This window comes from Cyprinodon variegatus, unplaced genomic scaffold, assembly GCF_000732505.1.
Source record: "Cyprinodon variegatus isolate N-32 unplaced genomic scaffold, C_variegatus-1.0 Scaffold860, whole genome shotgun sequence".
Classification (NCBI taxonomy): Eukaryota; Metazoa; Chordata; class Actinopteri; order Cyprinodontiformes; family Cyprinodontidae; genus Cyprinodon; species Cyprinodon variegatus.
Window position 1 is genome coordinate 181,482 of NW_015151313.1, and position 15,345 is coordinate 196,826.

Consider the following 15,345-nt stretch of genomic DNA (forward strand, 5'->3'; position numbering starts at 1 on the left):
ATTTCCGTCCACCTTGCTTACCCAATAACATGTATTTGTCTTCCAAATGCAAACTCAACACTATTTGGTATCATATTTCCGAAATATTTATTAGAGGCACCATTAATAAAAAGTCATAAAAATCTAGGCAATGGCGTAACGACACAATAATAGACCCGTAAGCAACATTATCGAGGTGGGCCCCATATGAAGTACAACACCCTCCCCACCTATCATATTGGGAACTTTTTTCCATTATTCCAGCAGCTCTTTTTTGCTTTTGCTTTTCAGGAATCCACTTAAGTACCTCCTTTCGGTATCCATCGTCGCAAACACATTGTACATAAAGGTTATGGCTTTAATCTACGCTCTGAATTACCCATCATTCCAAGTTGTAGTGTAAAAGATAAAATACTCAAATTACATTGTTCATTTAAGAACTTTATTGCTGTTTTAAACATATTATATTAGTGTATTGCTTACCAACCATCTAATGAACTATACACAGTTATTAACATAGTAATTAAAAGTACCCCGGTCTGCTTTGCTATTGGTGTCGTGTTTAAAAGGTTCACCATCATGTTGAAATCTATTATGTGTTGGGGTGTAAATAAGGTCCGGTCAGTCAATCTTATATCAGGTCGGTTCAAGAGGAATTTTTCACAGCGTTACATCTGCAAAGAGGCGTCCAAGTCCACAATTGCTGGGGGCCAACCAGCAGTCAGTGATGGGGCTCCTAAGCAGCAGTCTCTGCTTACTGATATTTACGCCACTGAATCTAGGCTATGAATAATATGTAATTTAGTCAAGATTAAAGCTGTATTGTAGCAGTTGGCAAATGTCTAATATTTTGCACCTTAAAGGCTGTGTCAAAAATTTCCCCACCATGACTAGGTCCAAATCCTCCACGCTCACGCCTCTTGATCCGCCCACTGGTGGAGCATCAAAGTAGTCCACAGAGCTCAGCTCCAGAGCGCGCGGCGCACCATGACAGAAACTCATTGAGCAAATCTAACAAGTCCAGTCATGGTGTTCCTGAATCATTAAGATAAAACCCGATACGGCTTTGATTATTCCTGTCAATGCATAAAGCTGTGACTTTTCCTGCGAGGACAGCATGTGGAAACCCACAGGGGGACTCGCCTTCAGCTCAGCGGGACTTCGCGGGGCTGCCGCTGGGGTCACCTGCCTGCTGACCGGGATCCTGCTGCTACTGAGCGGCACCGGACACCCGGAGGAGCCACCGGCTGCGGGGACGGGTTTCTCCGCTTATATCAGGACTCTGACCCGAGAGAGGAGAGCGGTAAGAAGCCCGCGGAGCAGCGCGCTCCATGGAGCTGTGGAGCATCTGTCCCAGGATGACCTGTTCATAGCGGTGAAAAGCACCAGAAGGTACCACCGAGACCGGCTGGAGCTGCTGCTGGACACCTGGATCTCCAGAAACCTCCCACAGGTCAGCCTCTATTAGCGCGACTGGATTTTCTGGCAATAAGAATAAAAAACATATTTGGCTGAAGATTGTAGATTTTATTCACGCATACAGACTTTAAGTCATTTTATGAGGATTTTATCTAATAAAGTCCAGAATTACATAATGCAAGTTTACTTAAAGCACCCTTTCAAGTCAGGGGACTCCAAAGTGCTTTGCTCTACATTCGGTCATGAACTAATTCACACACTGATGGGGTCAAGCCACCGCAGTCCTGACTTATATGAGATTGTTGGTTTATAAAACAATGCCACCTGTTTATCATCCTACAATAGAACGACTCATCTGCAGATCTATGGAAGCACATCGTTACCATATTTCAAATGAAAAAGCATTTTCAGAAATACATTTTCATTTTAAGAATGTGGCTGCATTGTTTGACTCATAAATGAAATTAGTATTCAATAATATGGTGTGAATTTTCATTTTCATCTTTAACACTGCTCATCCTTTATTTAATGAAAATGAAAAAACATTTGAGATTTATTTTTCAAAATGTACCCCAGCAAATACATACATATTTGAAATGTCAAATTTGAAACTGAAAAAGCATTTCCAGAAATGCTTTTTCATTTTAAGAATGTGGCTGCATTATTTGACTCATAAATAAAATTAGTAATCAATCATCCTATTTGCATTTGCATTTTCATGTTTAAGACTGCACATTTTATGACATAATCAAAGAGAAAACACAGCTGACATTGCTTTTTCGTTTTCATGGTCTGCCAGCAAAGTATCGTCCGTAACTAGAAAACGGAAAAGCATTCTGAGCGGCGGGTGCAGCAAAGTGACGTCAGCAGATTCTCTTCCTCAGGTCCTTGCTGACCGGGCTACCCATCATGTTCAGTAGGGGGCGCTGTTCACGTCTGCGTTGCATTACATTCATTAAAGTCTTTAGCATCACAGATCATGGCACTCCCTCAAATTGTATAAACACTTTTAGAATTAGCTGAGCAGGTAGAATCCAAAAGTATATCCGGGTCTGATGCCCATGACCTAGTAGAACAAATCAAGCAGCAGCTGCCTTCCTTAGTAGCTCTACCACTGTTTTGGTCATTGTGGTCATTCTTTATGTCCCGATAGTCAATTCAGCCAGTTTCCCGCCGGCACGCTTACAATGTAATGCAAGATGTGTAGCCCGGTCAGCAAGGACCTGAGGAAGAGCGGCTGCCGACGTCACTCTGCTGCGCCGGCCGCTCAGAAAGCTTTTTCGGTTTCGAGTTATGGACAGTACTTTGCTGGCAAACCGAAAAACGAAACGAAAAAGCAATGCCCGCTGTGTTTTCTCTTTGATTATGGCATAAAATGAGCAGTCTTAAAGAAGAAAATGCAAATGCAAATATGATGATTGATTACTAATTTCATTTATGAGTCAAATAATGCAGCCACATTCTTATAATGAAAAAGCATTTCTGAAAATGCTTTTTCATTTGAAATATGGTAACCATTTGCTTCCATACAGATCTACCGTCCACCTAAAGTGGCTAAGTATAAAGAGCATCACTTATTGTTTGGAAACAAAGTAACTCTGGAGGAGCTCCAGAGATCCATAACTCAGGTGGGAGCACTATGGAAACAATTGTGTATCTTGCATTCCAGGAATTATGGCATGTTGAATGGCTCAGTGAAAAATAAAACCTGAAACTGTTTCAGGATTTGTGAAAAAAAAGTTTAAAAATAAATTTAAGGAAAATAAATTAGGTTTAAACTCATTATAGGTGTTTCTTCTACATATGGCATGAGATCACTCTGACTGAAGACGCTGAAGATGATGCTCAGAGTTGTCCATACTTTAATTTTTGTTAAATCCTCTGATTTGATGCTGATTGCAGCTTTTTTTTTTTTTTTTTTACAAAATGGGCAAAACTTTACTCTCTAGATTTGCTATGTCGCTCAGAAATACGTCAAACCATTAAAAGGAAAGAGTGGGTTCTATGACATTCTGACTTGGGTGGTTTAAACATAAATGCATCCCCCACTTTTCATATTTTATTTAAAACCAGATTTTGAGCTAATACATGTTTTAACCACTTTTCTTAATCACATATACCTGTGTTTGTCTACAACTTAAAACTCCTCTGCTTAATGTAGGTAATTTGTGAAACAAAATACAATAATTATTTAATTTTTTTTTTTTTTATTAAACTGACACGCTCAGTTGAATATTTTCTCCCAGGTGTTTTAAAACAACGCAAATCAGAACAATTTAAATCTTTCCCAGCATCTTACCACCTCTGTTCTTAGGTAAAATGATATTCATCAGTTTAGAGACTTTGATTAAGTCTCAGAACATATCAGTGGATTAATTATAAGATTTGATCTGATTAATGCTCAGAGAAAGGCTTTTTCAGGACAAGTTAAAGTGCCTCACATATGGATATTTTAGATCAAATGCAGCCTTTTGGTCTGAACCACAAGGCTGAGTGAGTCAAAGATGCATCTGTTGCTATAAAACACATGGTACGGTGGTAAACTGCACCCAGCCACTTAAAAGCTTGTAATCAAACGCAGACGTGACTGTGGATTGCCCAGCTAGCTTTCAGATTTCTCTGTAAACCTCAGTGTCTCAGGAGGAAAAGACTGTTGACATGTAAACACGGTCTCTGTTGAGGGAGGGCAGGGAAGGATCAGCTGTATGCGAGCTCCCACGGTTCAGGTGTTTGTAACTCCACCTGTTTCCCAGACACACCTTTTCACTGTGACACTGCTGAGTAATGGAAACGCATCAACAACACACACAAAGGTATACTTGGTGTTACCTTCATGCACGCCTCCTGGAAACGTACCAGATTTCTCATGGGAAGTTAAACAAGTGTCTGATCACAAACACTTATCACTTTCTCCAGCCTTCGAGGTTTGCAGCGCTGCTGTTTCCTGTGCTGTACAGCTCTGCTCCTGAAGAAAAACCCCCTCCCTCCACTACCAAGTCCTCAAAGCAACACTTTCTCCTCGTCCCATCCCTTCCCTCCCCCGCTGCCTCAATCCGGCCTGCAGTTGTGAGACACACATGAAGCAGTTGATTCAAAGAGGGGAGTAAAAAAAAAAGAGTGATGGAAACTCACAGCTGGCTGGACTTGGTCTTGTTTTCCTCCCTCTTGCAGCCACAGGCGATGATGGGATAGCACAGTGTGTGAATAAAAGAGTTATTACATTTGGATGCATGAATGTTCATCTGGAGAGACATGCCTTTTTAGTTTGGATCTATGGTGACTTTCATAACCTTGAACCATTACACTTTTAAGTAGAATTAATAATAAAAAAAAAATGAAATGGTGATGTACATTTTTATTCATCCTCCTTTAATCAGCTACCCAGAAATAAAATACAAATCTATTTAGAAGTCACACAGTTTGTAGAGTCTACCTTGGCGTAGCAAAAAACAACACAAAGATCAATTAAGGATTAAGCTGTGGAGAAGTTTATAAAGTAAGGTTTGGTTTTAAATCAAATTCCCTAGCTTTGAAAACCGTTGAATCAATCCTCTTTACAATTTTCTAAATTTTGAAAGAAACCCAGGCTAAACGAGGTAAAAATGTGCTCTATTGGCGAGAGTTTCTTTGTCTACAATCACGGTTATTGAGGGGAAGACTGAGGCAAAACGTAAAATACTGAGGAAAAAAAAGAATAAGCAAACCAATGTATCTCAGCTTGTCATTGAACGACCTTTATCTCTTTATTAGAAGCCTAAATGTAGAGCTTTTGTAGTGGCACTCCACCATCCCGTACCCTTCAATCAGGAGCCCTCTCCTTTCCTAACTGAGCCATCTGACTGGCTAATTTATTGTACATATAATAAAGCAGTCCAGGACATTGCTACACGTATTATTTATTACTGAAAATTTCAAATCCAAATTAGACTTCATCTGCCACCTTCCTCGGCAACATCAATGCTGTTTCCAATCCATGTTACCAATATCTGTCTCATGCAATTAGCTAAACTTTGGTATCTAATGAAAGTGTTGCTGCCATCAGAGCACATTTTGGTTTTTTTTAGATTAAAATGCATCTTCAACATGTCAATGCAGTGTAAATGTGGATATGTCTTATATTTACAAATATTATCTGACTTACTTGCAACAAAGAAACAAAATTTTCCATCCACTGAAACATCACAAGTAAAGAAGTTTTACATTAGATTGCTATATTATATCAGATTAATCTTTCTTTTAGTTTCTGCCTTTTTTGGACCTTACAAATTAATTTAACTTAAAGTGTAGACCAGCTTTAAACAGCTTCGTCCTAAATAGGTTTAAATCTCAACTAGATATAAACCTAGTCTTGACTAATGTCTAAATTAGTTTCATGTTCCCTTTACATTGAAATTAGGTTGATTGCTTAACGAGAAACAATGGAAAGGTTTAAATGAAAGATAACACGTGTGTTAGAATGGTCCAGTTCTGGTTTAATAAGCTGTTCTCAGACACTCCATGTAACCCGAATGAGCTTGAGAGGTTTTCGCAATGAAGGCAGAGAAAAAAACAGTAAAGGATGCAAAGTTGCAAAACTATTAGCGACATTTTCCAGAAAAAGAATGCAGCACTAATTAAGAGGGGTGAAAATGAATACCACACTTTTCAAATTTTTACAAATGAAAAAAATTCTGTAAAACTTAAAGGTACTCCACAGACTTTGCGTCCTAAAGAGTTGACGCATATCAGTTATTTTAAATGATTCCTCAGGCCAATATACATCACTTGATACTATCAGTGTTTTGAGCGGGGCTCCCATCTTGAAATACAGAAAAATGTGGGAGAAGACGCACCAATCGTTGCTTGGGCATGTGACCTGGAAGAACGTACCGCTTTACGGCCACAGGCTCATATATAGTCATGGATCTAAGGCTTTTACTCTATTATTTTTCCGCCTGCTTGACTACTGATCATGGCTGAGGCAAGTAAAAAGTTAAAACCTTCTGAGGGGACTAAAAAGAGAAAACATGAAGGGGATCATGCACAAGGAAAAACAAGAGTTTGTTCATTGGCGAAGGCTGAAAGAAGAAGGCAGATGTAAACCCGATTCTCTTTTCTCAACTTTATTGTTAGACTGGTAAGTTAACACTTTGCTCCTAGTATACAGCCATATATCTTAGTTATTATTTTCGATTTAGTAGAATCAATTACAGTTACAGGTCTAGCTCCCCTAATGACCAAAAGTTACACTGTGAGCCTTTATACACATTAAATCCTCAACAGTCATACCCACATAAAAACCCTATATATTACCCAATGTTAGAGTTGTAGTTGTAACCATAATGAAATGTAAAAACGTTCAGGGGGTTATCAATGGCTTTGCCGACTCAATAAAACAATTTTTTATAGCAGCACAAGGGAAACTAGTGTTTCAGCTCTTCGCCCTTTTTGGTTGTAAACAGGCTTATAGTAAACCCCATGAGATAAATATGAATTTGTTATTCTAATAAAAATCTGTTGTCCTTAAATACATAATCAGACAAAAGACTATTTACAGACTGCAGTGTGTGTTTGCTCAGTGTGTGTTTTCATTTCCTGTGGAAAAATAAGGGATCTCTGCTGCTTCCTGAATACTAAGTGACCCTCATCCTCATCACTCGTCACAAAAACACTCACAGAACCCCTAACAGCAACACGTCCCAGAGCAGCTGCTGCGCCGCTGATGGACAGGAGGCTTACCTTTGGCTTGGCCTCCGTCCAGAATCAGCACTGCATGCTGGGGGTTTACGGAAACGCTGGAGAGGGGTTTCACCTGAAATCACAAACTGTGAACTGAAAAACAAAGCAAAGCCAGCAGCTGGATGAGGGTGTTTTGTTGTGTCTGCGGTCATTAATGGAGATACGTTCATGTGTTTGTTTTATTTTTACTTCACAGACGTATGTCTTCACTGATGGAGAGGATGAAAGGCTGGAGAAAAAGATGGGTGAGCAGCATGCGTACTCACAAGTTTTACTGACTCTGTCCAAGGTTATCTGCCGCAGGGGAAGGCAGGATCCAACCTGCTGACTGAGCAGTAATGTTTCCTTGAAGTACAGGAAGTCTGTTTAGTTTAATCCACAGGCCCTCCTATTTCCTGCTCATTGAACTGTAACATTCAATAGCTACTCATACAAAGCAGAAATTAACACTCTCCTCATTTTTGCTTGTACATTTTTGAGACAATTTAAAATTTTTAACTTATTGGACAATGACAAATCGTGAAAACCAGACATAAAGAATGAAAAGGGGAAATTAAGGCATTGCTGTATACAAACTGAGATAAAAAACAAACAAAAAAAAACCAGGATGATCAAGCTTACATTTTACTCGCCATTATACATTTGATAATTACATTATCAAATGTATAATGGCGATTATACACTTTAAACTTTCGCTAAATGGTGAAAGAAAAAAACAAATAGAAATTAATATTCAGTTTGATGTTGTGAAATTTTAAAAGTAAAACACATTTAGGGTGATTTTTTGGGCTTTTATGTCCATAAAAATATAAAAACACAGGAAAGGTTTACATTTAAGAAATAATAGTTTTCTTAAATGTAAACCTTAAAGGAGCGCTGCTGCAAATCACTGGTGGCAAATGTTCACAGCTGCACAGCAGAATGATAGGTTTTAGGTTTTCCAACACTAAACTCTTATAACATGAATCAACGAGTTGATTTGATTTAAATGAAGTTGTTTCTGCTCTGATGAAGAAATGACATCTGTGTTTCAAAAACACCAATTTTCTTACCATGTTTATTGTCTTTTGAAGACTGATGACTGATTTCTGCTTTAAATTGATCCTCAGGAGCTCATCTGATCAACAGCAACTGCTCGGCTGCCCATACTCGTCAGGCCCTCTCCTGTAAAATGGCTCTGGAGTACGACACGTTTCTAAACTCTGGGAAAAAGTGAGTCAGAGACCTAATCTAACAGATCTGCAGCTTATGAATACAGACAAGGCTGCACGCTGACTGTGAGCATGCTGTGTTTTAGGTGGTTCTGTCATGTTGATGATGATAACTACCTGAACGTTGGCTCCCTCCTAAAGCTGCTGTCACAGTACAGCCACACACAGGACGTTTACATCGGTAGGCCCAGCCTGGAAAGGCCAATTGAGGCAACAGAGACTCTAAGCATGACTGAGATGGTAAGAGCTTTTCTCTTGTTTGATAGCAGCCTCAAAATCATTCCTGAGACCCAATAATCTTGCAGTGCCTCATCAAAATACTTCCAGGGACTTGTTTGTAAGCATTTTACAGGTTCTCTCTCTCACATTCCCCAGCCAGTCTTTGATTAAATAGACAAGATTGAATGACACTGTGTTCAGTTGTGGAAAGAAAATAATCAACTTGAATGGCTATTGAAAACAAATTTCCAATGTGGATAGCTGAAGACAGGGCTGAAAAAATGACCAGTGACTGATATTAGAGGACACTGAGGTCAACTGGCCTTGACTAGTGAAAGCCTAGTCCAAAACCCTAATCCACATTTAAAAAAGAAACAAAGAAACATATGTGTTAGGTGTTTAGAATTAAGGGGGAAAAGGGTAAAAAAAACAGGAACTAGTTGTCTATAACATGTTGAGACCTCTGTACTGTTTATTTCGGGTGCAAGAGAGCAAGACTTAAAGGAGATAACAGGAAGGTTCGACTATAAATTGGACGTTTGGTCTGTAATGGAACATGCTAATCCTGAAAATCTCAAGGTTACAGGAAGTATCCACATGCCTCCAAATATAAACAAAAAAATGCTAGCCATTAATTTTTAAAACCATGAATTAGCCATGAATTTTTAAACCAGTGCTAATGGCATTTGTTGTATGCCAAAGCTACTCAAAGGCCTTCAGCTTCTTGACCATTTTATTTTGGTTAATCTATTAGCATAACCAATTTTTTTTCCTGCAAATTTCGCTCCCAGAGATGTGGTCTATGGTCACCTCTGTTCGTAATAAAAATAATTTGCTGACAACTCATAGCTGAATGGAGAGAAAATATATTTTTTATAATTGCTATTTAGTGTTGATAATCTGATTCTTAATGGAAAAATGGAGTGTTTAATATCTTATTTTGCCAAATGGAAGCTTTATAATGTCCCACAATGGGGAAATTTACCTCTGCATTTAAGCCATCCTTGGGGAGCAGTGGCCTGCCATTGTGTGGCCCCTGGGGAGCAGTGTGGGGTTAAGGGTTTTACTCATGAACCCAGAGTGGAGGCTGTGGGGATCGAACAGGATACTTGAAACATTCTCAGAGCACAGGAACACTGCTCCAAGCTACTAGGCCAACACTCATCAACATAGAACAGATAATAAGAACAGATGAATGGGATTAAAATGCAAAACTTTAAGCTGTTCTCCAATATAGCTGCCACAAGGATAAATAGTGGCAGAAATATTTCACTAAGTCAAGTCAAATGACATAATATGTAATATTAAATATTAATATTAAATATGAAGTCTCACACATAGTATTGTACAGAACCTCAGGGATCTTAAGGTGTTCAATTGTTTTATTGCATAGAGATTTATTAGTTTAACTCGTTAACAGTATTTTAATGTAAACTGGGTGTGACATCATTCCAAGATCCAAGTCCGAACTTATGCCGCAAATAAAATGCAGGATTACTTTATGATGTTTCCTAACGTGAATTTTAAAAGCTAGGTTTGTTGTGGGTGAATTACAGTACGGATTATATTCATTATGGGATATTTGTCTCACCCTGTTTGTCTCTGTGTGTATGAAGAAACAAGTCCGTTTCTGGTTCGCCACAGGAGGAGCGGGCTTCTGTCTGAGCCATGGGCTTGCTCTAAAGATGAAACCCTGGGCCAGGTAAATCTCCCACTAAAGAACAGTCTAGAAGAGAGTCTGTTTTAACCACAGCATTATAAACCCCCATCTTTCTGTGCTGTGCATCAGTGGAGGAACGTTCATGGCCACAGCTGACCACATTCGCCTGCCTGATGACTGCACTGTTGGCTACATAGTGGAAGCGTTGTTGGGGGGCTGCCTAACCCGCTCAGCATTGTTTCACTCCCACCTTGAGAACCTGGGAGTGGTTACAGACATACACAACCAGGTACACTCACCACAAACCATGTGATGAGTACTGTTGATTAAAAGAGATTTGATCGCACATTTTAATTTTGTTTCTGTTCCTCTAATCAGGTTACTCTGAGCTACGGCACTGTGGAAAACCGCAGGAACACTGTTAATGTGAAAGGACCATTTTCCACTAAGGAGGATCCCACCAGGTGAAAACACTTTCCACCACATTGACTTCTTTTCATCTTGTTGAACCTTGTAACAGAGATCTAAGGCTACGTTCACACTGCAGCCTGAAGCGACCCAAATCCGATTTTTTGGCCACTATGCGACCTGGATCTGATCTTTTCATGGCTGTCTGAAAAACACAGATCGGATTTTTTCCAGTGCGACCCAGGCCACTTGGCTATGTGGTCCTGAATCTGATCTTTTCAAATGCGACCTGTGTCTGAATGGCCAGGTCAGATTCATCCGACCTAAACGCCAATTATACCCGACAAAGGTCTCTATTCTGGGTCTTGCTATGAAGAAGCGGCAAGAAAAACAACAACAATGGCGGACGATGACGCGGAGAGCAGTATTTATGTTTAACCATCTTGAAAAGATTGTGTTTTTATGGTTGGGAAAGGTTGTTAGATGTGCTCCAGCACTACCATCCATTTTTACTTCTGTAACACAGAGCACGCTGGCCTCTGATGTCATCGCACCTCTACTGTGCATGCGGGACACTTGCTTTGTATGACTAAATTTCACACAGGAGATCACATACCAGTCGCATATATTTGGAAATGTGAACGGCAACGCAAAAAAAAAAATCGGATTTGAGCATCAAGGCCTGCAGTGTGAACATAACAGGTAGATCATCTAAATTGAAAAGACAATTGGATAAAATCAAGATCTCAGTCATTTTTGATTGACTTTGTTGTTAGAATCTTTTGTTATTAAAGTAGTTTTATTTTTACTTACCCTGATGGTGAATAAAATTAGCCTGCTGCCATGCATCCATAAAAAGCTATTAGATTTTCTATGTCATGTAGATACATAAACCTTATTTTTATTCTAATCCCCCTAAATAATTATCCTAATGCCGTCCGAAGTTGCATAATTACTAAAATCAGCATGTGTGTAATGTTAGCTTTACAATATATACTCTGCAGGCTTCAGAATGTTGTTTAAGAACATTAGTGAGCAAAAGGCTTTGAGCAACCAATGGGAGCATGAGACAGACTTCAGCACAGAAGCTTGAAACCCCCCATACAGTAGGTTAGGTGGAAGTGTATATCATGAATCATGCTGGGGATTTAAAAACACACATGGAAGGAAGGCCTTTAAGCTAACTAGTTTAGCTTATATAAAAGACTCTAATACCCCTTTCCCACTGGCCAAAAAAACAGATTAAACCCGGGAAAAATTGGCTTTTAGTGGCAGTGGGAACAGTCAAAAGACTCAACAAGCGACCCGGGTTAAAACGCCTTAGCTCTGATCAGCATGCTGTGGGAGCATCAGACCTGGGTTGATGTACATGATACCACTGAGCGCAACGTACGGATGTCAACATACTGATCTAAAAAGCTAAAACGGCTCTGTTTACATTCGATAAACATGGAACAGCATTGGTGAGAGGGATTCGGAAAGATAAAAGAGTGAAATACTAAGGCACACTTACTACGTCCTGGCTCCATTCGCACTGGTGACATCAACACTAACATAGGAGTGACAGAGGCCATGCAGCTTGTCTACGGTGGGGTCAGTCCCAGCCTTTTTTTCCAATGCCGAATGTTAGAGGTGACCCATGTTTGAAAAGCCACGGTTAACACACTATTTTCAGTGGAAAAGAGGCTTAATTGTTAAGGAAAACCAATCCTACACCCACATCACCCACCATGTGAAACATGACAATGGCAGAATCATACTGTGGGGATATAATAAAGGAGACACAAAGATGGATGGAGATAAATAACTGTCAGTGTTAAAAGGCTTTCAAATGGCTTAAAGGTTGATCTTAGGAGCAGAAATGGTGAAATAAATTCCACTGAAGTTCATTTTGTTGTATTAGTTAGCCACATCTAAGGAGAACAGCGTTGCAAGTGTGCTGTAAGAAAAGCTTTTGTTTTTAAAAATGTACTAAAGTTACTCTTATTGTAGGAGTTCTAATACTATGAGCTTCCTGGCTTTGTTCATTATGTGTCTGAAGCTGATTGTTTTCATGGCTTTATTTTGAAATCAGCAGTTGGGGGTTTCCAGGCATTGTGACTCATGTTTCCCTCTTTCTCTCAGATTCAGATCTGTCCATTGTCTGTTGTACCCAGACACTTCTTGGTGCCCCAGCCTCTTGTGACTATAACCTCCATCTAAAGACAAAGGAGAGAGCGACGAACCAATGGAACTGGAGCAGATTGGTGCTAACCTGCACTGACAGGCAGGAACAGGAAATGTTTTCCTTACATTTTGCAACGACCCTTTTTATCAAGAGCCTGCATTCGTTCTTACCCTGCATGCGTATCACTCTTTGGGTCAAAGGGCCTCGAAATCAAGCCAATAATCACAAATCCCTTGTTCCTGAGTGAAGTAACACAGAAAAGTCCTTTACTTTTATGCTAAAGAACAGAAATGAGGTTGTTTGGCCACAGAGTTTCGGTGCTGTTAAGCTGGGAATAAATAGCCAGAAATAGTATCTATTTAGTTTTTATTAGCCAAACCAGTATGTGACTTTATAAATGGATTTCATAACTTTAAATTTGAATGAACCCAAATTGAAACGCATTTTATGCTGATGATCCATGCCTTCATCTGTTTTTGATGTACAGCTAATGCCAAAATGTATTTATATGTTCAGCAGATTAAGGTTGAATGACTGATTTTTTTTTTTTTTAACAAACATGTTTTTTTGGAGTATGGAGTATTTTTTAGAGTGACCTGGAACCTATGAAGGAAGCCATAGATTAGGGTGATGGCAATGTTGCCTTCCAACCTCAGACTGTAAAGGCATAATTTAGATCAGGGGTCACCAATGTAGTGCCTTCTGAAAACAGAATAACTCACCAGAGGGCTAAGTTTGAGATTTCATTGTATTCTGATGCACTTCTTTTTTAATAATTTAATCATATAGAGAATTTAGACATTTATAGAGATTTCAAAATGACATCTAAATTAATAAAAAATTGGAAATTAAAGGAAAAAATATAAATATGTTTATTATGTGTAAGGTTTAGGTGAACACTGACCCCTCCAGTTCATAGGTCAGTATTGGTAGCCCTTCCTATGGCTCTGCTGTAGATCTCAGCCTTAATAAAGTTGCTGACCTCTGGTTTAAATGCCAGTGGAAACAATTACAGCAGGAATCAAAAATTCAACAGAATTTAAAATCTTCCAGGGGTGTGAATAGTTACCAGTCTTTGGCGGTGTAACAGCACCACATTCAGGCCTAAGTGAGGCCATAGATACTTCAGCACTTTGGAGGATTTCTGAGTTCTTGTGTGATTGAGTGTAAAAGATGTAGGAAAACTATAAATAGAAAGATTATCTCAGCCTTCTTGCTGACAAGGATTTATCATGTTTTTGGGAGCAACGTTATATCATTTCTTTGGCAAACTGCTTGACTTTTAAACTCTTTTTAATTACGACAACATATCAAGTCTTAACTTGTGCCTGTCTTTCTTATCCAAGTGAATTACTTCATATTTTTTTAGTATGCGCTAATCATTGTACAAACTGAACCTTTTAAGGATGACATAAATGAGCTTTCTCTGCCTCCTCTCTATCAGATTGCTCTGTGAAGGACTGTGGATAAAATGAAGTAATCTAGGAAGAAAGACTGCCATTTTAATTCCATGTTGAAAAGTATTAACCTATATTTGATGTATATATGTGAGAACTTTCTTGTTTTCTCTTTTTACACTGGCTCTTTTTAATAGAAGCACCTGGATACCATAGGGGAACATTTTGGCAGATAAATTTGTGAGACATTTCAAAACGAATACTTTCAAAGTTTCTCTGCTGCGTTATCCTTGAAGGTCATAGCTTGCAACATTTTCCCTTTAGCTAAATTTCTATTTTGAACAATTCATGAAGTCTAAGTGGACTTTTCTTGCTCTATTCAAGAGAAATGGATGAACTGTGATTAGCATGAAGTTTAGACTGCTCTTACAATGTTGCAGCAGTCCAGCTCTAAGGTAACTCACGTTGAGTTGTATCTCATCTTTCTGTGCATTTATATGCAGCTTTTGTCCCTGTGCTCCATGTTCTATCCAGTATCTGGATTGTATGTATACATTACGGTCAATAAAACTGTAATGAATCAACTTCCTTGTTGTTTTGTGTTTCTGTTAAATCCCTAACCTTGTGTACTTTTTGTTGTTACACCAGCAGGAGTATTCCTGGAAATATCTCTGACCCGGTTAGTTTGTTCCACTGGTTCTGATCTGGGTGGGTCACCTTCTATGTGTGTGACCTCTATAAGATCCCAGGCTAAATGAGCATAGCCACACCAACTATGACACTGTTATGGCTCACTCAGAAAATACTTCTCATAGATACATCTGTCAACATTGACACCTAGTGGCAACTGAGGGTTTATAGAGAAACTGGTAGTAGAAATCACACAAAAATGAAACGTTAATGGTGATAATCCAGCAAATGTTAAGAGCCTGATTGCAATGAGATACCATTAAATATTGAAAGGACCAGAGCCTCGAATCGTATGTTAAAAGTGTTTAATTTCATGTTTTGAACATTTATTCCAGGCTGAAATATCATTACCACAGTTCTGACATGTATATCGTTAATATCAGTTAAAACCATCGGAAAAATAAAAACATCGATAGAAAACATTGTCCGTCTGTCACATCTGTACACATGTTGTATATGAAGTTCTGTAGGCATCAC

The 15,345-nt window shown here is 39.0% G+C and overlaps 1 protein-coding gene across 1 annotated transcript; it reads left to right on the forward strand.

The window, feature by feature from the left end:
- Positions 1-942: 942 nt before the first annotated feature.
- Positions 943-14,751, forward strand: LOC107099338 (beta-1,3-N-acetylglucosaminyltransferase lunatic fringe-like). The gene is made up of 8 exons (XM_015397414.1): positions 943-1,432; positions 7,313-7,361; positions 8,226-8,328; positions 8,414-8,567; positions 10,163-10,248; positions 10,336-10,495; positions 10,585-10,670; positions 12,739-14,751. Exons 1-8 carry the CDS (start codon positions 1,097-1,099, stop codon positions 12,797-12,799), a joined length of 1,035 nt encoding a protein of 344 aa, XP_015252900.1. The 5' UTR covers positions 943-1,096; the 3' UTR covers positions 12,800-14,751.
- The last annotated feature ends 594 nt before the right edge of the window (positions 14,752-15,345 follow it).

Excerpts from the sequence above, each read along its gene's own strand:
- LOC107099338 (XM_015397414.1), top strand. The coding sequence starts at position 1,097 with ATGTGGAAACCCACAGGGGGACTCGCCTTCAGCTCAGCGGGACTTCGC. Across the intron at positions 10,249-10,335 it reads AAGATGAAACCCTGGGCCAG|TGGAGGAACGTTCATGGCCA; the intron begins GTAAATCTCCCA and ends GCTGTGCATCAG. Across the intron at positions 10,671-12,738 it reads ACTAAGGAGGATCCCACCAG|ATTCAGATCTGTCCATTGTC; the intron begins GTGAAAACACTT and ends TCTTTCTCTCAG.